The sequence below is a fragment of the Mobula hypostoma genome, chromosome 3 (genome assembly GCF_963921235.1).
Source record: "Mobula hypostoma chromosome 3, sMobHyp1.1, whole genome shotgun sequence".
Lineage (NCBI taxonomy): Eukaryota > Metazoa > Chordata > Chondrichthyes > Myliobatiformes > Myliobatidae > Mobula > Mobula hypostoma.
In genome coordinates this window covers 123,294,479-123,321,459 of record NC_086099.1, presented here as the reverse complement: position 1 = coordinate 123,321,459, position 26,981 = coordinate 123,294,479, and the positions used below count along the sequence as shown (strand labels likewise).

General features: G+C 48.8%; 1 protein-coding gene and 1 pseudogene across 3 annotated transcripts in view; one reads left to right on the top strand and one right to left on the bottom strand.

Annotated features, from left to right (window-relative positions):
- The window catches only part of LOC134344239 (uncharacterized), a 44,779-nt gene extending 18,169 nt beyond the window's left edge, over positions 1–26,610 (bottom strand). Inside the window, exons 1-2 of one of the 3 annotated variants that reach the window (XM_063043704.1) lie at positions 26,318–26,610; positions 1,826–3,029 (exon numbers count right to left, since the gene is read on the bottom strand). In XM_063043704.1, the coding sequence (XP_062899774.1) occupies positions 1,826–2,842 (1,017 nt within the window). In that variant the 5' untranslated portion in view covers positions 2,843–3,029; positions 26,318–26,610. Of the gene's footprint in view, positions 1–1,825; positions 3,030–11,607; positions 12,391–22,620; positions 22,647–26,317 lie in introns of those variants that run through there. The other 2 variants (XM_063043706.1, XM_063043703.1) reach the window with 2 other exon arrangements.
- LOC134343734 (craniofacial development protein 2-like) lies at positions 3,890–22,716 on the top strand (annotated as a pseudogene).
- Positions 26,611–26,981: the final 371 nt, after the last annotated feature.

The following is a 26,981-nucleotide window of genomic DNA, read 5'->3' as shown; positions in this document are numbered from 1 at the left end:
CAGACTTATGGACATCCTCTACATTCAAGGGGAAGGGGAAGGGGATGGGTGAATCAGATAACGTGAGGCTCCAGGCATCTTCTGCTGGGTGGAGAGTGGCCATTTCTGCATGCCTTCTCTCCTCACCCCACAACCTGACAAAGCTGTAAAAATCCGGGGGGGGGAGGCACACTGTTGAACACTTTTGCTCCATCCACAACAGGGATATCTTCCCAGTGTCCCATCATTTTAATTCCAGTTCCAGTTCCAATTTGCATTCCAATATATGGGATCCTGCACAGCCAAAATGAGGCCACTCTCAGGCTGGAGGAGCAACCTCTCATATTCCGTCTGGGTAGCCTCCAAGCTGGCAGCAAGAACATCAATTTATGGAACTTCTGGTAATTTCTCCCCTCGTACCTCTTCTCTTCTCCTCACCCACCTATCACCGGTTTCTAGTTCTCTTTCGCCCAAGGTCCACTCTCTTCTTCAGTCAGGTTCCTCCTTCTTCAGCCCTTCACCTCTTTCACCGATCCCCTCCCAACTTCTCACTTCATTCTCCCCCTCCCCTATCACCTACCAGCTTTTATTCCTTCCCCTCTCCCCACCTTCTTATTCTGGTTTCTTCCTCCTTCCTTTCCAGTACCGGCCCAAAACGTCAACTCTTAATAACCCTCCCTCGATGCTGCCTGACCTGCTGAGTCTCTCCAGCATTATGTGTGTGTTGCTCTGAATTTCCAGCATCTGCAGAATCTTTTCTTTGGACAAGTCAGAGGCTGGGTGGAGTGGAGCAGAGCTGAGCGTGCCCAGCAGGCTGACTGGGTCAGCAAGACCACCCGCCATCCTGAATCTGAACCTGCTCGCTCACTGTCGTAGCAGTTTCTGTGTTCCTCTGCCAAACACTGCTACAGCTCACACACAAAATCCTGGAGGAACTCAGCAGATCAGGTAGCATCGATGGAGAGGAATAAGCAGATGACATTTTGGACAAATCCTTCATCAGGACTGGAAAGGGTGGGGAAGATGCCAGAATAAGAAGGTGGAGGAAGGGGAAGGAGTACAAGCTGGCAGGTGTTGGTGAGAGCAGGTGAGGAAGGAGAGGGGATGAATTGAGAAGCTGGGAGGTGATAGGTGGACGAGGTAAAGGGCTGAAGAAGGAATCTGATAGGAGTGAAGAGTGGATGATTTGAGAAAGGGAAGACGGAGAAGTAGGTGATGGGAGGGTAAGGAGATGAGATAGGATAAGGGAAGAGCCAGGTGGGGAAATGGAAAAAAGAGATGGGGGGTGGGGGAGAATTTAGTGGAAGTTAAACAAACTGATGTTCATGCCATTGTCAGGTTGGAGACTAGAAGAAACATAAAAACATAAAAGACCTACAGCACAATACAGGCCCTTCTGCCCATAATGCTGTGCCGAACGTGTATTTACTTTAGAAATTACCTAGGGTTACCCATAGCTCTTATAACAACATAATGAACTGTTACTCCTTCAACATGAGTTTAGCCTCATCGTGGCAGCAGCAGAGGCAATGGACTGACATATAGGAATGGAAATGGGGAATGGAGTTAAAATGGGTAGCCACCAGGAAATCCAGCTTGTTGTGGCAGACAGAACTGTTGCTCATTTCCAAATACGGACAGTTTGAGCAATGAACAGCTCTCAGGAACAGAACCCCATAATCTGCAGATTGTCTATAGTATGAAATAGACATTGCTCAAGAAATCACTGCCGAATAAGACAATGAGGTCAGGCTGTGAAAATTATTATTATTATCAGCTAAACAGTTGTACAGAAGCTAACTACATGGTCCACCAATGTTAAACAGTAGTCATGAAAGCATTTCACCTGCTGCGACATCTCCAATCCATTTTGCCGAGGTTTGGAAGGGCAATTTAAGCCATCACCTCCCTTTGCAGTGCATTCTTTCCTATTGGTCTCGTGTTCCCGCTTCGATGCCTGTGGATCAATCTCACGCCTTGCAGCTGAAGAGCTGGTGGAGATCTGACCAGTATCAATCCTATGCTCAAAGCAACCTGTCTCCCCTTCAACCATGCTGGGCTCCTGCGCATCCGATTCCCTTGCCAACGGCTTCCCTTTCATTGCCGCGGCAGGTATTTCAGTGCCTTTCTGGGCGAGGAAAAACAGCTGCCCATTGAAGAGGAGCAGGGCATTGTCTTTGAACGAATTGGCAGACTTGACCTCCAGTGGATTGTTGAAGTAAGTCTGCATCAAGTCGTCCATGCATCCCCCTTTCCCCTGCAGCTTCACGTATGTTTTCAGCACCTGAGAGGCCAGGTTATTACAAAATTTAACTGAAACAGGTGTTGGGGTAACAATAGCATCCTTTGCAGGTTGATTTATTTTGATGTCCTGTCTCCTTGAGGATGTTTTCTTATTTGGCACTTGGGCTGGTGGAGAAATGGGCTTCTCCTCTGAATCAGTCACACCCTTAGCTCCACAGTCTGGCGACAATGGCTTGTGTGTCAAAGGAAGAAGGCGCTTGGCCTCAGACAGCTTGATTGGGTTGACAGGGTAGATGTAGATGGCAATGGAGGGCTTGCTACTGTCACTGCCCTTCGGCGGGCTGCAGGCTCCACCGTAGATCTTCCTCTGGACCGCTGGGGGCAAGGAGAGCGTGGAGATGCAGCGGACCTCGGCGTTGGTGGGGATCTGGATGTAGGTTCCAGGGCTGGTCATGTTCTGCATGATGCCCAAACCTGCTGCGGGAAAGGGGCTGGCTGCCAAGCCGCTTGCTGGAGAGGCGATGGAGGAGTGGACTTGCCCACAGCTACTAGGGAGGTTGCTGCAAGGCTTTGGACTCAGTGCTGTCTGGGGCTCAGGACTCAGCTGGTTTGGGTTCATAGCTCCTGTGGGTCAAATTTCTCGGAGGAGACTCTCTAGTGAACGCTAATTGCTGGCTTGTGGCAGAAGGTGAAGCAAGTGATGGGGTTCAACACAATCCCAGAAGTCTGATGGACACCTCTTGATGTTTGAAAGCCAAAGGAGAGGCAGTTACCAAACCAAGAAAGACAGCCAGTAGCTCCAAGTCCTGAAAGCACAAGAAAAGGGTGTAATGTTATTATCTGGATTAAATTCTAAATTTGTTGAGTTCACACTGAAAATAATCCAGATTAGAGCAGATATCATAATAAAATCTTACCGCAAATAACTCCACAAAAAACCCTGATTCATATATATGGTCTATGAGAAACGCAGATCTATTTAACTCGGGCCAGTAGTGCCCAAGTCCAGTGAAACACTTAAAACAACTTTTTATTACGATCGCTTTCCTGTCAGCTCAAACCAGTCTGGCCATTCTCCTCTGATCTCTCTCATTACGAGGTGTTTTCACCCACAGACCGAATGCTCACTGGACATTTCTCTGTAAAGTCTAGAGACTGTTGAGTGAGAAAATCCCAGGAGATCAGCAGTTTCTGAGATACTCAAAACCACCCCATCGGGCACCAACAATCATCCCATGGTCAAAGTCACTTGGATCACATTCCTCCCCAATCCTGACATTTGGTCTGAACAAGAACTGAACCTCTTGACCATGTCTGCATGTTTTTATATATTGCTGCTGCCACCTGATTGGCTGATTAGATATTTGTACCTACTAAAGTGGACACTGAGTGTATGTAAACTAGAGATTGACAGTTAATCTGTGAACATGGGTTATGGGAAGAGAGCAGAGTAATAACCTTGAGGCTAAGACTGGATCCACTGCAAATACAGGAGCAGGTTTGGAGAGTTGACCTGTTGATGTTTCCTACATTTTAAAAAAACTAGAATTACAGACTTTTAATACGGAGTTGAGAGAGATAATAAATCAGCCATGATGGAATGGTGGAGCAGAGTCGATGGGGTGAGTGGCCTAATTCTGCTCCAGGTATATGGTCTTAGTAGAGAATGTCTGCGGCCAAATGTAGTCCAGCCTCATAAGAGTTTCCTCATCTATGCATCCTCTCTACAATGAGCTTCTCTCATCTATATTACTTTCTCAAATATCAACATAGTCTCTGGTTTAATCTCAGACTCCTGTAACATACTCCACAATCTTGGCAAAGGGAACAGAGGTGATATGTACATCAATCTACAGTGCTTGGTTTCACCCATGTAAAGCAAACCAGAGAGTGAACAGCACCTCCACTACACCAATTGGAAGAAGCTATTTACCTATCTAAGTGTCACATTGTTTGTTTAATGCTGTATTTATTTATGTATTGATACAGCATAGACAAGGCCCTTCTGGCCCAATGAGCTGTGCTATCCAGCGACCCACCTATTTAACACTAGCCTATCCACAGGACAATTTATAATGATCAAATAACCTACGAAACAGAAAGTCTTTGGTCTGTGGGAGGAAACCAGAGCACCTGGAAGAAACCCACAGGGTCACGGAGAAAATGGAAAACTCCTTACTGACGGCACCAGAATTGAACTCTGAACTCTGATGCCCCAAGTTGTAATAGTGTCACACTCACCGCTAAGCTACCATGGCACCCCAAAATTAGAACGTCAATCATTTTTCAAAATGGGGTTATTTCCTGTTCACACATTAGGAAGTCAGCATCTGTTCTGAATGCCAAGCAGCTGACACTCTGAGTTAAACTACGAAGCAAGTTCACAGGATTACTTATATTATCTTCATAATGCATTAACTAACTTCAGTGGTAACAGTTATTTACATAATCCTTCATGTGATCCCAGGAATGAAAGTGTTAATGTATGACAAGCCTTTGATGGCTCTGGGTCTGTACTCGCTGGAGTCAAGAAAAAAAGTGGGGGGGGGGTATCTCATTGAAACCTATCAAATATTGAAAGACCTAGATAGAGTGGAAGTGTAAAGATTTTTCCAGTAGTGGGGGAGTCTAAGATCAGAGGCCACAGCCTCAGAATAGAAGAACGATCCTTTAAAACAGAGATGAGGAGGAATTTCTTGAGCCAGAGAGTGGTGAATCTGTGGAATTCTTTGCCACACTTCAGCTGTGGGTATATTTAAAGTAAAAGTTGACAGCTCGTTGATTCTTCAGGGCATCAAAGGTTAAAGGGATAAAACTCAGATTAGGGTTGACAGGGTTAATAATCAGAATGGCGGAGCAGACTCGAAGGGTCAAATGGCCTAATCCTGTTTCTATATCTTATGGTCAAAATATTTCTCTGGACAAAATAATTTTGCTTTACCACAAACGAACATGCTCGGTCATTTACTGATATATTCATAAATATAATCAGTTGCACATGCAAACACAAAAACATGTATGTACAAACATGCAGACCTAATCTACAAACGTATCAACCAGAAGCCTATCCTGAAAACTACCCACAGATAAATACTGCCTCCATTCTACGCTAGTTGAAAGTCTGTGATCATAACTGTACGATTAAGAGGAGAAAATATGGGAATAGGTTATTATGCAAAATAAGACACCGGGCCCCTGCTCTAACTGCATGATGAGGCAGCCTCACCACAAACGAGTGGTTTCAACAGAACATCTTACCGCCAGCTATGAACATTAACAACTAAAGGCCTTCCTGCCAGCATTCGCGTCCCGAGAGAGAATAACTAAAACTGAATGTGGTCGCCATTTAAGTTTTGAGTTCAGCTGCAGAAAGGACAGTTACAGGCTGTGAGCAAGCTCCACAATTCACTGCACTTTATCAGATGGATTGTAAAGAAACAAATCCGGGAATTAAGATTTTAGTTTTAGACTCAGATTACAGAGGTGTAATTAAACACAGGCTCCTTCTGAAATCTTTAAAGACTTCTAAGAGTTAAGGTTATGCTCCATAACAGTAATCTGTAGTTCTACACTCTCACCACTCTCCCTCATTCAAATCAGCTGAAAATAGGCTACTGCTGATTGGACAGTGGAATATCACAGCTGAATGTGACGAGTGGCCATGGCCGGGGGTGACCCATAAGACATAAGAGCTGAATTAGGCCATTCAGCCCATCGAGTTTGCTCTGCTATTGCATCATGGCTGATCCCAGATCCCTGTCAACCCCATACACCTGCCTTCTCACCATAACTTTTGATGCCCTGACCAATCAAGAAGCTATCAACTTCTGCTTTAAATATACCCATGGACTTGGCCTCCATTGCAGTCTGTGGCAGAGCATTCCACAGATTCACCAGTCTCTGGCTAAAGAATTCCTCCTTACCTCCATTCTAACCTCAAACCCCACAGGGAGGATTGAATCCGACAAGGGGGCTGAGCGAACTGTGCCTCTTCTGCGTTGTAAGGTAAAAAAGATCATCTCGACCTTCAACGCAAACACCATCCGCCTCTTGCCTCAATGCACAGAGTTAGCATCACAGGCAAGCAGCTACGAGATCTCCATCCTGGGGATCCAAGAACACCGTCATGTACACCCTGACGAAGAGATAAGGATCACAGAGGTAGAGGGGATGCACCTCATCACCTCGTCCGCATGGAGAGAGCCAACGACGATGTCAGCACAAGGTGGAGTAGGGCTGATGTTGAACAACAAGGCGAAGAAGGCACTTAGGGATGTAGTCTCAGTCAGTGACAGAATCCTTACTGCGGATTCGACAGAAACCCGGTGACCTCTGTCATCATCTGTTACTCTCCGCACAACTGCAGCAAGGAGAAGGAGGTGGAGGCCTTCTACAGTAAACTTCACGAAGCTGTCACTTCAGTACCGGCACATAACTTCCTGGCTGTGCTCCGCGATTTTAATGCCCAGGTCGGACTGGAAGATGTTCCATACTCATACCAAGACTTTACCAACAGAAATGGACAATATCTAGTTGATTTCATCCAGGAGCACATTGCTGCCAACACACAATTCAAGAAGCCAGCTGGTAAACTGTGAACATATGAAAACAGAGCCTCCATCTACAGGAAACAGCACGATTACATCCTCGTGAGAACAAAATGGCGTAATTGTGTGATCAACACGGAAGCCTACAGCACCTTCAACTCGGTCAGTTCTGACCACAGAGTAGTGTCAATGCAAGTGAGACTGAGCCTGCGGCAACCCAAAGCCACAGGTCCCAAGGAGAAGATAGACTGGAAGGCATTCTCCTCACAACCTATTCTTCAAGCCCAGTACACAGTGGAGGTGAGAAATCGCTTCGGCCCACTGGAAAGGGGGGAGGAAGAGACTGCCACCGACTGCTATCAATGGCTCACAGACGCACACACAGATGCAACAAAGAGTTTGCCTACTGTGAAGCGAATCAAGAAGAGCCGGATCTCGAAACATCCTGACGTTGTCTCAGCAAGAAGTGTGGTCAATGCTCGTCATGCTGAACTTAGAAGCAGCGAAACAGAAGAGCTAAGAGACAAGATCAAGACAGCAAAGAAGAATCTCTTTGCCACCTACGACCGACTGAAGGAAGAGGAACTAGCTGAGAGGATTAGAGAGGTAGAGGCTGCTAATGAAGACAAGCAGCATGGAGAAGCATGGCGCCTGGTCAATGAGATCAGTAGTCGGAAGAAGTCCCCATCAGGTCACGTAAGTGGTAAAACAGCAGAGGACCGTGCCCTGACATGGTTTACCCACTTTAAGAACCTGCTGTGAAGCCCTCCAACGATCACGGAAGAAGAAGAGGACATACCCACGATACTAACGCAAGTCGACATCGATGACGGCCCATTCACCATTGAGGAACTGAAGAAGGCCAAATATGCACTCAAACAGGGCAGGAGCACTGGACCAGATGGGATACCACCAGATGTCCTGAAGAACCGCGACCTGGACGACATCTTGCTGGACGTGTGTAATATGGCACTGATGAAAGGCGACAAACCAGAACGGTGGTCACTCTCAAATATTATCCCAGTCCCCAAGTCTAGATCCCTCACAAAGACAGATAACTACCGCGGTATCAGCTTGACCTGCATCTTAGCAAAGCTATACAATCGGATGATCTTGAACAGGATTCGCACCGCCATTGACCCTACACTAAAATTCAATCAGAATGGTTTTCGGCAGAAGCACACAACAGTAATGCAAATACTTGCTCTCCGTAGGATCATCGAGGAAGTCAAGAAGAACAAGCTACCAGCCGTGCTTGCTTACATCAATTTTCGCAAAGCTTTTGACTCCATTCACCGAGGTAAAATGCTGAAGATCCTGAAAGCTTATAGAGTGCCAGACCATCTACTGAGAGCAATAGAGTCCAGCTATACCAAAACCATGGCGAAAGTTGTATCACCAGACGGAGAAACAGCAGTGTTCGAGTTCCTAGCCGGTGTGCTGCAAGGAGATACTCTGGCACCCTACATCTCTATAATCGTCCTTGATTACGCTCTGCGTCAAGCTACCAAAGATCATGACAAGCTTGGTTTTACCATAAAATCAGGGCGAACCAAAAGAATCGGACCAGTTACGCTCACAGATCTCAATTTTGCAGATGATATAGTCCTGCTCTCTGACCAGATGGAGGAAGCACAGCAGCTACTGACAGAAGTGGAAATTGAGTGCAATAAAATTGGATTTCACCTAAACACTAAAAAGACAGAGTACATGGTATTTAACTGCGACAAAGGTACTCTCAAGACCGTAGAGAATGATACCATTAAGAAAGTCTTTGACTACAAGTACCTCAGGTCAGGAATGATGAGTTCGGAGAAGGACATAAAGATACGGAAGGCGTTGGCGTGGAGGGCTATGAACGACATGAAGGAAATCTGGAAGTCGAACCTGACCAGAGGGCTTAAAAAGAGGATTTTCATAGCAGACGTACAGATGTGAGATGTGGACACTCACCAAGACTATGCGAAAGTCTCTAGATGGTTGCTATACATGAATGCTCCGGATGGCTCTTGACGTGAGCTGGCAACAACACATGACGAACGTTGAGCTCTATAATGACCTACCGATGCTCTCCACTAAAATCCAGGCGAGCTACCTGCCAGCCTAGTCATCATATGGGACCCAAGCACGGGAGGATGAACTCTGGGCACCCTCCCAAGACTATGGTCAACACGCTCCTAGAAGACGGCGGCGCGGCTAATGTAGACGAACTGAACAGACTGATGAGGGAGAGGGAGAAGTGGAGAGTCTGTCATCGTGCCTGACGCCAGCCCCCTAGGCCTGAGTCGACATAGTAGTAGTAGTCCGTTCTAAAAGGTCGCCCCTCAATTTTGAAGTTGTCCTCTAGTTCTGGGTACCCCCATGCCTTTCCTCACCCCCTCATCCCACGGCGGCCCAGGACGTGGCCTCTCTCCCCTCACCTACTCAATGGACCTGGCCGCGGGTTATGCCACACCCCCACCCCATGAATATAGGGACCCCACCCCTGGAAGCCTTCCAGTGATGATCAGGACTGCCACGTCTGACCAGGCGGCACTGAGAGATCATTGTTTTTGCATGCTTCCTTCAATCACGACAACAAACTGACTTTCATCCCTTGAATTACGGAATTATTACAGGGACAAAAGCCCCTGATGGGGGGGTGGGTGTGTGGGTGTGTGCGCGCTTCCGACGTGCACCGTGTGCATGGGATGTGTGCATGGGTGTGAACTCAGCAGGTCAGGCAGAATTAATGAAGATGAATAAATAGTGGAAGTTTCAGGCCGAGCCCCTTCACCAGGACTGGAAAGAAAGGGGGAAGACACCAGAAAAACGTTGAAAACAACCCAAGTTTGTCCAAACCTCCATTACAGCATGTGTCCTCTAATCCAGGCAGCAAGCATCCTGGTAACCTTTTTCTGCATCCTCTCCAAAGCCTCAACATCCTTCCTATACAACAGCAACCAGAACTACAGTACATGCAATGCAATACTACAGATGCAGCCTAACTAGAGTTTCATGAAATTGCAGCATAACTTCCTGACTTTTGAACTCAGTGCCTGCAACTAGTAAAGGTAAGCGTGACAGATGCCTTCTTAACCACCCTATCCATTCCGGGCACCTCTGCGTCAAAAACTTTCCCCTTACATCTCCTGAATTCTCTTGGCTGGCATCCAGTCCAACTCATCCAGATTCTAATTTTTATGCTATGATTCTCCCCCTCACCTTTGAGATTTTTTTTAAAGAAAGTAATTAACAAAGTCAATAATCCTGTGTCACCCTAAATCTGAATATGAACCAGTGAGGGGATATCTTTCTGCACTCAAGGCGAGAAGCCTGCTCGCAGATCAACACATCTCATCCCATCCAACTTCCAAATGTCACTTGGCTTTAAGATAGAGATGCCTAACTAACTCAAAGTTCCAAGTAAATATATTATCAAAGTACTTATATATTACCATATACAACCTTAAGATTCATCTTCTTGCAGGGATTCACAGTAAATACAAGAAACACAATAGAATCAGTGAAAGACCACACCCAAAGAGGGTAGCAGACACCAACAGAATCAATAAACTCATTCGTAAGGCCAGTGATGTTGTGGGGATGGAACTGTACTCTCTCACAGTGGTGTCTGTCTAAGTTGCATGCCATCTTGGACAATGTCTCCCATCCACTACATAATGTACTGGGTGGACACAGGAGCACATTCAGCCAGAGAGTCATTCCACCGAGATGCAGCACAGAGCGTCATAGGAAGTCATTCCTGCCTGTGGCCATCAAAATTTACAACCCCTTCCTTGGAGGGTCAGACACCCTGAGCCAATAGGCTGGTCCTGGACTTACTTCATAATTTACTAGCATAATTTACATATTACTATTTAACTATTTATGATTCTATTACTATTTATTATTTATGGAGCAACTGTAACAAAAACCAATTTCCCCCAGGATCAATAAAGTATGACTATGACTATGACAACAGGAAGGACAAACAACCCATGTGCAAAAGGTGACAACTGTGTAAATACAAATAGAAAGAAAAAATAAATATTAATAATAAATAAACAATAAATATTGAGAACATGAGACGAGTCCTTGAAAGTGAGTCCATGGGTTGTGGGAACATTCCAATATTGGAGCGAGTGAACCTGAGTGGACTTATCCTCTCTGGTTCAAGGGCCTAATGGTTGAGGGCTAATAACAGTTCCTGAACTTGGTGGTGTAGATCCCGAGACTTCTGTGCCTTCTTCCCGATTTTTTATTTGCCGAGGAACTTTAAAATACTGAGAAAATGCACTTCGGGGGAAGGGATTGGGGTTGCACACGATGAGGTCGGTTCAGCCAGAAGGCACGGAGGAAGCTTTAACTAACAGGCCAGAAGACGGGATTTATAGCGTGTCAGTGTGATATATAAAAAAAACTTGTGCACACTCCACCCAACTCTACCCCTACAGGAGTACTGCGCCATCGCTATGGGTTTCCTGTTACTAGTTGGACGATAAACTCAAGATTGAAGACCTGTGAACCCCCCCCCCCCCGTTGTTCCCGCAGCGAAATACGGCAGTAGCAGACGATTAAAATTCACGGCAGGATATAGAGCAAGAACGCCCATACTACACAGCGAACTCTGCGGAAAAGCTGGCTGGGTACACCTGGCTGAATAACGCGCTAGGTTTAACGAAAAGCACCCGCCACGATTCCATTAGGGAGATACTTGGCTTCGCCTCCTTCACGCACTCAGGGCTCCGGTTCATGCCCGGCCTGTACCTTGCCACTCGCATACTGTCTCTCAAAGCCACGCAAACGCCAAGCTCAGATCGCGAGCACTGATCTCGCCAACGGTAGGCCCCCTTACCCATGGGTGAACGAAGAACTCGGTGATCTTTGCGGGACTTGTCCGGTTCACTCACTTCGTCGCTAACAGGTCGCCGAATGCGGCGGGGTTAACGTGGAAGCGACACTTAATATGGCACGACCTCCAGCCGCTAACGGGGCTAGAGGCCCCAGCATTCTCTGCACAGAGCGGACAGCGCTGAACGCTTCTCCGAGCAGAAACCCTGAATGAGTAATACTAATAACTTTTTATAGAGCACTTTTTATACAAAACGATGTATTCAAAGTGATTTACAATGGGTTAAAGTACAAACATGAAAATAAAATAAATACGAATATAAAAGAGAAACGGAAGTTAGTTAAAAGCAAGGTTAAATAAATAGGTTTTGAGCTGGCGTTTAAAAGTGTCAACTGAGTCTTCATCCCTTACAGTTTTAGGTATTGAATTCCACAATTTAGGAGCGTACTTCAAAATAAAGCTGACCTGCCAATTGTCTTTGAGAAAGATTGTTTAAATTCAATATACGGACGGAATAAGGCATGAGAGCTCGAGCTGGATTATAAAACGAAAGCAATTCTGTGACGTACCCTGATCCCAGACCGTTAAGAGCTTTAGAAACAAGTAAGAATTTCAAAATCAATTCCGAATGATACAGGAAGCCAATGCAAAGTAGCTAAGACAAGAGTGACGTGTTCCCTCATCCTGGTTTTGGTTAAAAGTCTAGCTGTGGTGTTCTGAATGAGTTGAAGTTTGCCATTAGATTGCTTTGGAAGGTCAGTAAAAAGTGCATTGCAGTACCTAGTCTACTCGATATAAAGGTATAATTTAGTTTCTCAGCATCATTACGTGGCAGAAGCGGCTGTGCCTTTGCAATAATTCTTAAGTGTAGAAATGCTGGTCTGATCACTTAGTTTATGTGGAATTTAAAATTGAATTCTGAATCTGGGACAACACCCAGGCTTGTTGCTTCTGATTTTACAAGGTGTGTGGATGGGGTGGGGTGGGGGGCGAGGCGAAGCAAGTTCCTAAGGCTATCAAGAGGTTCATCTTTTTTTGGAGTGGAGTGAGCCTGCTACTCGAACCTCTCACGGCGCAGTGCTCTTCCAGTTCTCGGATCAAAACCGACCATCTGCCTCGTCCCAGTACCGATCGCCCTCCACCAGTGCTCAGTCATATAACGACCTTTAGCTGCATTACAGCCTAACTCACAAAATGCTGGAGGTCAGGTCACGTCTAAGGAGAGCAGTAAACAGTCGAATTTCCAGGCCGAGACCCTTCATTAGGATTTGGCTACATTAAAGAATCAATTCATAAGGCGAAGGGACGGGATTTCAAAACTGGTAATCGCTTCAGTCCTCTCTGTGCTCTACTGTGCCACAACCGTTCATTAAAATTGCAACCTGCTGTTATATTTGCGGCTGTCCAAGCTAAGGTGTGAGTTCAAGTCCCGCCCCGGCTAGCCTATTCAATTTGCGCTGGCATTTACTCTGGTGTTCCCAGAACTGGGGGAATTCCATGGGAACATATTGGCATTCACATCGGCATTCCGATCCGGGCTGATCCGCTGTTTCTACCCAAGGATCGTCTACGTCCCCAGTGCAGGACAACGGGTGTTTCATGGTCTAAACCACTAAGCCGGTACATTCCTAACTGGCTTCAGTCTACCAGACTGGAAAAGACATTGGAGCAGAGTTAGGCTAGTTGGCCCATCGAGCCGCCCCGCCCATTCCACCATGGCTGATTTTATATCCTCTCAACCCCATTCACCTGTCTTCTCCCCATAACCTATGACGCCCATATTAATCAAGAACCTACCAACCTGCGCTTTAATATATTCAACGACCTGGCCTCTACAGCCGCCTGTGGCAATGAATTTCTTTGGCTAAAGAAGTTCCTCCTCATCTCTGATCTAAAATGACAACTAAGCACAGATCGAAGCCTTCACGTGTGGCTTACCTACTAAACTGGGCAGGACCGTTTCTACTGACAGAAGAACAGGCAAAGCCGGGTTTCTGGGATCTTAAAACCTGTCACTTCGGGCAGATGGAGCTCGTCAGCCGTGTTTGGCGGTTCATCTAGGAGAAAGAAAAATCTGATGTCGAACCTCCACTGCGTATACACATTCACTCACGGGGAAGGCTTCGTGAGTAAATCCCGAGGAAAGGTTCGGAGCTGGCGTCTCTAAGGCAATTCCACGTTGGGTTGAACACTGGCAATTCTCGCGATGCCGCTGGTGCTAAACTGTAAAGGGTTCTGCTACTGCTGTTCCTTTGGATTTATACGCTATGTGGGGGTGGGGGTTGGGGTGCTGCTATATGGGGCAACAGCTTGCTCTCCATATTGTACTGTTCTGGCTTGCACAGACAGTTAGGTCGACCGCAACCAAAGGAGGGCTTCCACTTTCACTGACAGGTTGCTAACCCCGGCGGCGACCTTGCCTGGTCACTAGGCACCGACATCCGACAGAACGGTAGTCCGAAACCGCAGTGCGTGCGGCTAATCTACAAGTAACCGTGCCAGTAAACTCTGCCATTCCACATACTATGTGGCTACACCGTAGACCAGTGGAAGTACGATACGTTTTCCGTTCTTATCTCAGAGCCTCATATTAGATAGGGAAATGGTTAATAATTGGATCAACTGTAAGTGGCCATCGACTGTTGTCCTCTACTCCCCTTCCACATCAAAGATCGACCTGTTGTGTGTTAAGAAATGCTCTTCTGCACATCGCGGTTGTAACACGTGGTTATCTGAGTTACCGTCAGTTTGGCCTCTCCCTAATGACGCTAGGGGTTTTGGTCATTGCTTTTTGGTTTTTCACACGATTCTCTGTTAACTGTGCGTGAAAACCACAGGAATCAACAGTTTCTGAGACACCCAAACCACACCGTCTGGCACCAACAATGAATCCATAGATATTTGCGTTAATAGGGTGTTCAGGTGTCCGTAATAAAGTGGCCACTGATTGTTTACGTTAACAAAGTTAAGCATCTCAGAGTAGTTCAAATAACATTACGCCACATTTTTTTTATCCATTGTCAACGTTACCTATGACTGACGCACTGGAAAAACCGGATGTTGGTATCGATAAGCACCAAGTGCGCGGCTAGATACAGTATCATAGATCAACGGACAGGGAGTGGGAAACGCTACCGACTACTTCCAGTCTACGTCAACGTATTTCGGACTAATGTTCCTGAACTGTTGCCAAAACTTGATGATCAACATGACTAGAAAGGTAGAATTTCGTTCCTAAGTTACAATAACCACGGCGACCAACTCTGCGCTTCTGTTTTGAAGTTAGAAACCAGTATTGATACAATTCGGAGAAAACAAAACATTGTCGACAAAAAAAAGTTCTCAGTGGGTTGTGTGTGTGTGTGTGTGTGTGTGTGTGTGTGTGTGTGTAGGAGGGGTGGTTGACTTCTCGATTCCAGACCCTGTATCTGTCTGAGAGTGCCATGTTCACCAATATATAAGGGGAGGGGAGAAGCGGGATCTAGCATGCGACAGATTGACCCAGGTGAGAAGGGGCCAAACGGGCGCGGGAATGGTGCAGGTAGATACAGGGGCTGCGAAATGGGGCTACAAAGGCAAAGTGCTGGAGGAACTCAGCAGGTCAGGCAGCCACCGTGAAACTGGATCAACAGTCCTCGTTTTGGGCCGAGACCCTGAACTCCACAGGAAAAAGGAAGAGGGAAGATGCCAGAATAAAAAAAAGTGGGGGGAGGGGAAAGAGGACAAGCTAAAATGGGATAGATGAAGCCGGCGGGTGGGGGAGGGGGGAGTAACTAAGAAGCACGGAGCTGATAGGTGGAAAGAGCTGAAAGAGGGGGAATCTGAGAGGAGAGTGGATGTGATTTTTTTTAAAAGGGAGGAAAGGCGCCATCTGCAGAATTTGTCGTGTTCTACAGGGCTACAAAGGTACGCCCACATGCCACACAACAGTCACCACCCAGAATAAACTCGTAAGAACTGGTCAACTTGTACTGGGACTACAATCAAAAGACTCAGTTTTCACTTCCCAGTGAGGGGCTTTGCTGTCCGACTGTCCCACGTCCCATCCTTAACAACAAAGATATGCTTCTAGTAAATGTGCACATAAATGGCTTTCTGATCCAAGATTATTTCGCGTAGAAGTTACTTTCATTCTCTGATGCATCTTTACTATGATTACATCGTAAATGATTTTTGGGGCACTGACCCGAAATGAAATCCGCTCATATTTTCGTTCTTGACGATAACCCGCTATTTACACATTCAACAAAAACATATATCGTCTCAGAGTGCTGAGGCTCTCAATGGCCGGCATTGATGCCCAGTAGCATCAATGAAGAGGGAAATAGTGGACCTGCGTTTTGTTTCCCCAATCCTCCCCGTTCTCTACAACTCTGCTTTTCCGTGCTAACTTTTCCATCTTCCTGTGAAAGTAATCTCTCACTTTCTCCCTCGCTTTATTTTGCTTTTTCTTTATTTCTGTCTCTATCTTCCCCCTCTTTTTCTCTTTCTCCCCTCTATGTATCTCTCTTTGCCTTCGTTCCTCTATTTCTCTTTTTCTGTCTCTCTCTCTCTCGCTTTCTCCCTCTCTCTCTATTTCTTTCCCCTCTCTACTTTCTATCTCACCCTCTCTAGCTTTCTGTCTTTCTCCTTCTCTTTCTTCTCTCTATTTTTCTTCCTCTATCTTTCGCCCTCTCTTTATTGCTCCCTTTTTCTATGTACCTCTCACTTCTCCCTCTCTCTTCTGCCGACGCAGCCTGGCGTAGAGAGCACCTCCAGCTATTTCTGTTTTTTTTATTGACAGGATCAGCTGAGGGGTTCTGATAATTTACTTGCCTGCCTTTTCCTAGAGATTAGCAACGCACTCACCGATCGCACACTTTTCAAATGTGACCCTAACCTACCCCATGGGATTTTTAAAACCGGGACGGACAAGAATCTAATGGGGTCGCAATGGCCGTGTTTTTCTGTTGGCCTCACGTTAAGCCCAAGTCAACAACTACGTCAGTGCACCGCAGTGTTTACTTCATTGCTTCCCTTACAACCCCCGGTTAATTATCTTTCGTCAACGGAAAAAAAGACTTCTTCCTCTTATTAATTATGCCCCCATCGCCGTTCGTCCCCTCTCTCTTTCCCATCTCTCCCTCCGAACGCTTCACGCGTTTCTCCACTCAATCTCTTCTGCTGCTCATTCGCTCCACCTCTTCGACAACAGCCCGTCCCGTCCTGTCTCCCTCGATCCCCACCCCCCTCGTCTTGTGTCCATCCCACCTCCTTCACTCTACTGTCTCCTTCAGACCATATTTCCCTCCTCCCCTCCCAATCCAGTTCCGCTCTCCCCCTCGGTCTGCATCGCATTTTCGAACTACTACCCCACCATCCCCATGTGGCCCTTGCCCTCACTTTCTCCTCCCTCCTCCATCTTCCTGTCTACCCCGCCACCCGCTCTCATCAACCTCCTCTTCCTTCCCACCCCTCCATCACTGTCCTTTTCTCCCATTCCCTCTCTCCATCAATATTTCTCCCCTCTTTCCGTCTGCCTCAGCCTGTCCTTTCCTTCTCACTTCCTCGACGCCCTTCCAATTGTCACCTCCTGCCTTCCCCTTCCCCACTTCTTTACCGCCCAAGTGCACAGTTCCACTCTTCTCCTTCCATCCCCACCCATACGACATACCGAGCAGAATTAGGCGATTTAGCCCATCAAGTCTGCTCTGCCATTCCATCATGGCTGATTAATTGTTCTCCCGCCTTCTCCCCATAACCTTTAACGCGCTGACTAATCAAAAACCTGTCAACCTCCACCTTAAATATACACAATGACTCGTCCTCCACAGCCGACTGTGGCAATGAATTCCACAGTCACCATTCTCTGCTTAAAGAAATTCCTAACTTCTGTTCTAAATATATATCCTTCTATTCTGAGTCTGTGCCCTCTGGACCTCGACTCCCCCACAATAGAAAACCTCCTCTCCACATCCCCTCACGTAGACTTTTCTTTCCCTTTAACCATCTGCTCCCCCCATCCAGCCCCCGCCTTGCCCACTCCCTCCCCTATCCCACCACCCTTCTCTCCCTCCCAGTCTACCTCACCAGATCCATCTTTCCTTCATTCCCTTTCTCCGAGCCTCCCCTACTTTCTCCTCCAGCACCAGGTCCCCCTCCCCTCTCCTGACACCTCACCCTTTATCAACTCGTCCGATCCCTCACACCTATCCGCATCTGTCCGTCCCTCTCATCTGCTTCGTCCTCCCTTCCCCTGCCTCTAACTTTACCGTTGCCTCACTCTTCCCACCTACCACTATCCCCATCCTCATTTCAATTTGTCTCCACATAACTCTCACCAACTATCCGCACCCTCACCCCATCTACACCCGCCATCATCTCCACCCCACTACCACCATCCTCATCTCCACCCTCACCCTATCTACAACTCTCAGCCATCCCTCCTCCTCTCTACTCTCACCCCAATCTCTTTGCACCATCACCCTGCCTTATCCCCAGTCTCATCCCACCTACCCCACCCTCATCTCTTCCTCCTCTTCCCTTCACCCTCCCTCTTCCCACCTCTCCCTGTCCTGGTCCCACCACTGAATTTTCCCCATTCTCCCAATTCCCACACTTGCCTTTCTCTCTCTCTACCTCAATCCATGTCTCTTCCTCCTTGCCCCAATCCCCCCTCCTCCCATCTTTCCCTTCCAAAATGACCTAATTCTGCTGTTTCATCGTCTGCTTTTCACTGCCCTTGATGTTTGCCCTGAATTCCCACAAACAGATCTCCCACTCCACACCACTTTTCTTCACTAACTCCACACCACTTTCCACTCCTCTTACAAACTCACAACACTACATACCTCCCGCTCCGCACCCAGCCACTGCCACCAAGCAGATTTCCACCATAAACCTTCAAAACACCCTCCAGAGCCATGCTCCACCACCAAAGCCCAACATCGCACCCACCCTTCTCATCCTTCATCTCCCACATCTCACTCTCCGTTACAACCCCTCTTCACCACCCCATATCCTTGCCCTTCTCTGCAGCTTCCTGCTCTCACCTGTATTAAACTCCCCATTTCATCTGCCATTTTAACATCCCACCACACTGCCTTCCCATCAATTCCCAAAGTGCCTCACCTCCGCCCTCAACACCTCATTTCAGAACCTCATCTTCACAGCCACACCCAAGCCCCTCTCTTCCTTGGAAACCCCTCTCAACCTCATAGTTGTTAATTTCATCCTCCCACTATACTCTGACCCATCCTCCCACTCCTCCATTCTCTTCCCCACACCCGCCCCACACTCCTTGCAGCTTCTGTCCTGTCCTCTCCTCTAGTCTGCACCCTCAGCCTCCCATACATTCCAGTCCTTCTAAGTTGATGCTACTCCTCCTCCCCTCCAGCGCTAAACATCCAATTAGACTGCCACAGTCGTGTAGTGGTTACTGTGACGCTATTGCATCACGGGATTTCAGAGTTCAGAGTTCAATTCCAGCATCTTCTGTACATCCTCCCCGTGCAATGTCTGGGTTTTCCCCAGGTCCTCCCGTTTTCTCCCACAGTCCAAAGCCGTACTGTGCCGGGTAGAATTGCAAATTGTCCCATGATAAAGTCAGGGTTCTCAGGGATGCTGGGGCGGCACAGCTCACAGGGTTGGCAAGGCCTATTCTGCTCTGCACTGCTAAATACATAAATAAACTTCCCACCAGCTTCAACCATACTCCCTTCCATCCTCAACCACTGCTTCCTTCCACCCTCAACGACCCCTCCCTCCGACCTCAACCACTGCTTCCTTTCACCCTCAACGACCCCTCCCCTCTCGACCACTGCTTCCTTCCATCCTCAACGACCCCTCCCCTCCGTCCTCGACCACAACTTCCTTCCACCCTCAACGACCCCTCCCTCCATCCTCAACCACTGCTTCCTTCCACCCTCAACGACCCCTCCCTCCGACCTCAACCACAACTTCCTTCCACCCTCAACGACCCCTCCCTCCGACCTCAACCACAACTTCCTTCCACCCTCAACGACCCCTCCCCTCCGTCCTCAACCGACCTCCTTCCATCCTCAATGACCCTTCCCTCCGTCCTCGACAACTTCCTTCCACCATCAACGACCCCTCCCCTCCGTCCTCAACCACGACTTCCTTCCATCCTCAACGACCCCTCCCCTCCGTCCTCAACCACAACTCCCTTCCATCCTCAACGACCCTTCCCTCCGTCCTCAACCACAACTCCCTTCCATCCTCAACGACCCCTCCCCTCCGTCCTCAACCACTGCTTCCTTCCACCCTCAACGACCCCTCCCCTCCATCCTCAACCACTGCTTCCTTCCACCCTCAACGACCCTTCCCTCCGTCCTCGACAACTTCCTTCCACCATCAACGACCCCTCCCCTCCGTCCTCAACCACGACTTCCTTCCATCCTCAACGACCCCTCCCCTCCGTCCTCAACCACAACTCCCTTCCATCCTCAACGACCCTTCCCTCCGTCCTCAACCACAACTTCCTTCCATCCTCAACGACCCTTCCCTCCGTCCTCAACCAAAACTCCCTTCCATCCTCAACGACCCTTCCCTCCGTCCTCAACCACAACTCCCTTCCATCCTCAACGACCCCTCCCCTCCATCCTCAACCACTGCTTCCTTCCACCCTCAACGACCCCTCCCCTCCATCCTCAACCACTGCTTCCTTCCACCCTCAACGACCCTTCCCTCCGTCCTCGACAACTTCCTTCCACCCTCAACGACCCCTCCTCTCCGACCTCAACCACGACTTCCTTCCATCCTCAACGACCCTTCCCTCCGTCCTCAACCACAACTTCCTTCCATCCTCAACGACCCTTCCCTCCGTCCTCAACCACAACTCCCTTCCACCCACAACGACCCCTCCCTCCGTCCTCAACCACAACTTCCTTCCACCATCAACGACCCCTCCCCTCCGTCCTCAACCGACCTCCTTCCATCCTCAACGACCCCTCCCTCCGTCAACCACAACTCCCTTCCATCCTCAACCACTGCTTCCTTCCACCATCAACGACCCCTCCCTCCGTCCCTAACCACTGCTTCCTTCCATCGACCCCTCCCTCCGACCTCAACCACTGCTTCCTTCCACCCTCAACGACCCCTATCTCCGTCCTCAACCACTGCTTGCTTCCACCCTCAACGACCCCTCCCTCCGTCCTCAACAACTTCCTTCCACCCTCAACGACTGCTCTTTTCCACCCTCGACTCCTCCCTTCCATCCTCAACCACAGCCCCCTCCCTCATCTAGACTATCCCCACCTCTTGGTACCCCATCACTTCCCTTCATTCGTTATTCACCTCCCACTGCACAATATCCAATTCCAAACCTGTCTCATGAAAACACTTTCTCCATCTTCAATCTTCAACTCATTGCCACTTCTCATTTCATACACTTCACCAAGACACCCCATTCTATCCCCTCACTTGATACACTTCACTAAGACACCCCATTTTATGCCCTCACAATCCCTCAATACCATCCCTTTCATCAGCCATACAGCATCGAACTGGGTACAGATCCTTCGGCCCACCATGTTGTGCTGACCTTTTAAGCTACTCCAACATCAATCGAACACTTCCCTCCTACATACTCTCCGTCGTACTATCACCTTTTTCTTAAATAGCCCAATGTATCTGCCTCTATCACCAGTAATGCCGCCCATCACTCTCTGTGTAAAGAACTTAACTCTGATACCGCCCCTATACCTACCTCCAGTCACCTTAAAACTATGCCCTCCTTTTACTAGCGATCCTTGCCCTAGGGAAAAAGTCTCTGGCTGTCAACTCTATCTATGCCTCTTATCAAGTCATTCCTCATCCTCCTTCACTCCAAAGGTAAAAGCCCTAGCTCACTCAACCTTTCCTCAAAAGACATGTTCTCCAACCACTGACAACCACTTCAGCACTCAGTGCCCCTCAACTTTGCTCCCTCACAACTCTCACAATTGTACTCTCCTTTCTCTTCTCAACCCCCTCAATCACCAGTCATGAGCTCTGTCTTCAGCCTCAAGATCTCTCCCTACTTGACTCTGCTCTGCTTAATGCCACCCACCACCACTATAGCACCCATTTCACATCCACCAGCCCTCTCCACCTTTGTCCCCTCAACCCACATGAATACCTTCAACCCTCATCCCTCCTACGGCATCTTTGCCTCACCCCTTCCATCTCTTGAATTCTCCATCCTCAATGCCCCTACCCCACAACTACTTTTTATGACTTCATGTCCCATCTCTTGCCCCTCATACCACCCTCTTAAGCCCTCCATCACTCAATTCTCCCTTCCCCTATGCCTCTTCCGCTCATCCTTCTATCCCCAACCCCTGCCTCACACTTTCTCTCTGTCCCTTTCCTGGCACTCCGCTTTCCTATAACCAGAACTCAGTCGGCCTTCATTCCCTCTGCCCAACACACCGCACAAAACTGCTGTCAGAACTCTCTCCTTTCACCTCTTCTTTCTCCCTCCCATCCCCTTCCCAATTCCATTCCCTCCTCTTCTGCTCTCCATTTGCTCCCCTTTCCCCTCCACTCTCCCTCTCCCTCCTGCCATTCCTCCTCTCCCCTTCTCTAATCTGTTCACTTCCCAATCCGTTCCACCTATTTCAGTCACCTTTCAGCCCCATTTCCCGCCCCCACCGTTCACCCCTCATCAGACCCGACGCTCAACCCTCTACTCCCCCTCCAATACCATCCTTCTCCAGCCTGCCCTTCTTCTTTCCCCATCCCCCCTTCCTCCCCTCCCCCTCCTCACATCACCCCGCCTTCCTCCTCCCCGTCCCTGCTTGCTCCTCCTCCACCCTCCCCTCACCTCGCAACTACTCCCCTCCCTTCTCCTCGCAGCCACTTTCTCTCCCCAGTCGTTTCGCAGGCTCCTCCCTCCGCCCCGCCGTGTACAGTATATCCAGTTTCAGATGACGTCGGCGGCAGGGTCCCGGCCTCCACCTCAGCTCTGCCCGGCCTCAGGTGGTGGAGACGGGAGAAGCCCATATCCGGCCGCCGCCAAAGAAGCGAAGCGATTACCTGAGGGCGGAGGCCCGGCCCAGCCTCGCTCCGCCCGCCAAAGGTCACGGGTCCACCGGGCCACGCCCACCCGTCAATCATCCCGTCAATGATTGACACGCTCATCTGCCAATCACCGTGGGGCTACCGAACAACCCTGCCGGGGCAACAAGCGCAAGGGCCTGGAGCCTGCAGTGGGGGCAGGCAATGCAACCCTGCATGTGTCTGCAGCACCCAGTGCTCGTTCTCCTCTTCCCCCCCCCCCCGCCTGCCTGCGCCTCCTAATGGTTCACAGATCGGTTTTAAATTCAGAGGCTCTCTTAATTTTGAGTGAGCGTCCCTCTCCCCACACACAAAATGCTGAAGGAATTCAGCAGGCCAGGCAGCAAATATGGAAAGAGATGAAACAGTTCCCGGCCGAAACCCTTAATTAGGATCTAGTTTGCATTGGATAAGTTTCCTCCGCTAGCAGATATTTAACTCAAATACTCCCGTCACACTCTGCCAATACTTCGAACTCGATTCTCGCATTCGGCTGCGATTTCGTCCGCACTTGTAAAGGACTCCTCCGAGTTAATGCGCAAATAAAATTCCTCTTTCATTCAATCAGTTTTATTTTGTCAGAAGGTATTTACTCTGACAGTCGAGGCCGTGTTCGAGATCCCAGAGCCTTCCAACCCAGAACCTTTTGCAGTATTGACAAGGTAAACTAGATTCTAAACACGAGATTCTGCAGATGCTGGAAAACCAAAGCAACACATACAACAGTCTGGGGAACTCAGCAGGCGTTTCAGCATTAATAGAAATGAATAAACAGCCGATGTTTCGGGCCGAGACGCTTCCTCAGGACTAATCTACAAACGGATTAGTTGTTTCTGCTTAGAAAGTCCCCTAGAGGGCGTACGTAGAGAAAAATTAGGCCATTCGGGCCGTCTAGTCTTTCTCCGCCATTCCATCAAGTCTGATTTTCTTGCCTTCTTCCTATAGCTTTTGACGCCCATACTTACCAAGAACCTATCCGTGGCAATGAATTCCACAGATTCACCACCCTTCACGCTAAAGGAATTCCCTTGCATCTGCTTGACTTTGAGAGCTTGCTGGATGGGGTGGGTAGGGACCACTTACTCCTGACTCAGTGCTGTCTGCTCGCTAAATGAGGGCATTTCCTCCTGCAGAGCTCCATGGTGGTGTCGTGGTTAGCGTGATGCTATTACAGCTCTGGGTATCAAGAGTTCGGAACCCAATTCCAGTGACACCTGTAAGGAGTCTGTACCTTCTCTCCATGTCTGTCGGTTTGGTCTGGGTGGTGCTGGCTTCTTCCCGCAGTCCTAAGAAGTACCAGTTAGTCGGTTAATTGGCCACTGTACATTGTCCTGTAACTCCTCCATGGACGATCCCAAGTCCGGTCGTGAAGGGAGGAGGGATGGACATGGAGCTCGCCACTCCATGCCGCAAAACCCCAAAGCTACACAAACACCAACAGAAGATGCAAGGACATTATCACTGGGAGAGGAAAGACCTACAAAGATGGCTACACCCAGGGACAACATGAAAGACTGGCCCAGGACCCAGGATTCCAGTGAGCAGCTGTCAGCAGACTAAGCCCCAGCAGGGGTGATGGGACTTAAGAAGAACATGTCCAGTCATTAGGCTGGTGTTAAACTGGAGGGTCGCTGGGTGGCACAGCCTCATTGGGCCGGAAGTGCCCGTTCCGCCCTGAATCTCTAAAAAAGCAAATAAACATTTCCTTAGCTATTGCATCACCTCTGAAAACCCTCGTCTGTCACAGGCTATACAACTGTTACTCTGGGCAACATGAAAATCAGCGACTTTCAGGTGCAAAACAGATACATGGAAGATAGCACCAGACTGACATTCATGTGGGGAAACAATGCAACCAGGAGAAGTACAAAATACAACCCAAACGCAAATACCACAACGAAATTCAGGTGAGGCAATCCTGAGAATTAATGCAGAGCATGAGAACACGGCAGAGAGCCTGGGAGCAGCGAATGGCTGAGTCTCTTTTAGGAAGACAGTTTCAGGATGTGGTGAAGTTTGCGGGAAAGGGACGAGCAAATTCATTGCAAGGCCAGGTAACGTGGAACTTGGCCACGGGCAGTCCCAAGCCTGGCTGTGAAAAGAAGATGGATTGGGCATGGGGATAGCAACCCCATCCCATAAAATTCCAGCACTACAGAAATGTGAACCAGAAGCTCCAAAGACCTCAATCTCTGAGAGGGGAACGATCCTCAGAGATGGGCACAAGAGGTGTTGCAAATGTCGGAAATCTACAGCAATACACACAGTGTGCTGCAGGAGCTCAGCGGGATAGTCGGGAGCTAAGGATGGGAATAAACAGTTAACGTTTCTGGCCGCCTGGCCTGCTGAGCTCCTCCAGCACATTGTGTGTATCTTCAAAAATGGGCTACACCTGGGAGGAACGTGAAAGGGTGGCCCAGCACCCTGCGAACTGCTGTCGGCGGCCTATACCCCGGTAGGGATGATGGGCTTATGTAAGCAAGTATGTAATGTGAACATTAAGTTTATTGGGGCAGGGACGAAACTAGAGTTATAGCTGAGGAGCAGTGAGCAATTTTCCTACTGGTTTCGGAAACTCCGTGGAGCCCAAGAGTCGCAGGAGTGGTGCTGGCTAGGTGTTACACAGCAGAGACTCTCAGCGCGGAGCGACAGAGGGTCGAAGAGGTTCGCGAGAATGATTCCAGGAATGAAGGGGTTAACATATAAGCCACGTTTAATAGCTTTGGGCCTTGTCTCGCGGGAGTTTAGATGAATGGGCATGTCATTGAAACCTATCAAACATTGAAAGGCCTGGACAGCGTGGATGTGGAGAAGATGTTTCTATAGTGGGGGAGCCTAGGGCCAGCCTCAGAATAAACGGATGTCTATTTAGAACAGCGATGGGGAGGGATTTCTTTAGCCAGAGGGTGGTGAGTCTGTGCAAATCATTGCTACAGGCGGCCGTGGAGACCAAATTATTGGGTATATTTAAAGTGGAGGTTGATAGGTTTTCGATTAGTAAGGGTACCAAAGCGTACGAATGGATAGAAGGTAAGAGAATGGGGTTGAGAGGGTTAACATATCAGCCATGATGGAATGGCCGTGCAGACTCGATGGGCCGAACGGCCTAATTCTGCTCCTATGCCTTATGGTCCTATGGACAGAAAGGAGCGGCATTGGGTTTAGGGTTTGCGGAGTGTCGGTTTAAAAAGGGGAAGTGTTTAACAGGTGTAAATAAAGGCGATTGCAGAGGCCGCAGAGACGCGGGAGGCGCGCAGCGGGAAAGTGCGCCGTCTCCAGCTTGCAAACACACATCGCTGATTTGGATGAGGCGGACAAGTGCAGTTGCTTGGAATGCGGAGAGGGGGCAGGCGACACCCGTTTACTAAGGCCTGCACTCCGACAGTACACGGCCGTAAACGTCGCTCCCTCGGGTCTCACTCCCTCTCCCTCCCCCCACTGAACACCAAACATAAAGAACAGCGCCGAGGGCAATAATACCGGCCGAGCCACTTCGAGGATTCAGTACCATTTGAGTAAACACCTGCACAGGGAGAAATAGGAGACGGGACACCCGTTTACAAAGATCTGTTCTTTCACCGTCCTAGTTATTCTGACAACGGGCGACCAGAGGGCACTGTTGTCCAGTCAATTACTACAATGCATTTCAGAAGAAGAAAAAGGTTTAAATTCTTACCAGGCGGAACAAGCGTCAATTAACTGCTTGAGAACACGGGTGCGAGCTTTCCCTCACTCTACAACATACAGTTTTCTCGCAGGGGGGCAGAATGCGGATAAAGCGGGGCGAGTGGGACTCAGGACGAGCAGTTCAGTCTCTCAACCTCAGCGGTGTAACGGCGCCGTGTTCCGGGCGCAGCTGTCAATCAGCCGGCGGCCGGAGACGCTATTGTTCCTGCCGCTCGCTTCAAGCTTTCTGCGCAACAGCCCACTTCGAGGTCACGGAGCCACGTGGTCTGAAGCTGCCTGGAGATTTGCGTTCCGCTGTCGCCGGCCTTTGAAAGCCGATTGTGAATGCACTGTGGTCTGCAAATTAGCGAGGCCCCAAACGGCTGACACTTGCAGTAGGAATATACCCCTTCTGGGGGCGCATTGCTTCCTTCAGTCAGCAGCTGTACTCTACACTTCCACTGATTGTATGTCCACAATGTCCTGACGGCAGTGGGACAAAAAGTCCATGAGCAGCGTGGGTGGAACCCTTTGGCACCTTTCTGTATATATGTCCTTTATAGCAGGTAGGCCAGTGCCAGTGATGCGTTGGGCATTGTTGTAGCGCCTTCCTGCCCGCCACAGAACAGTTCCTGTGCCTAGCAGTGATTCAGTATGTCTCTCTAAGAGACCCT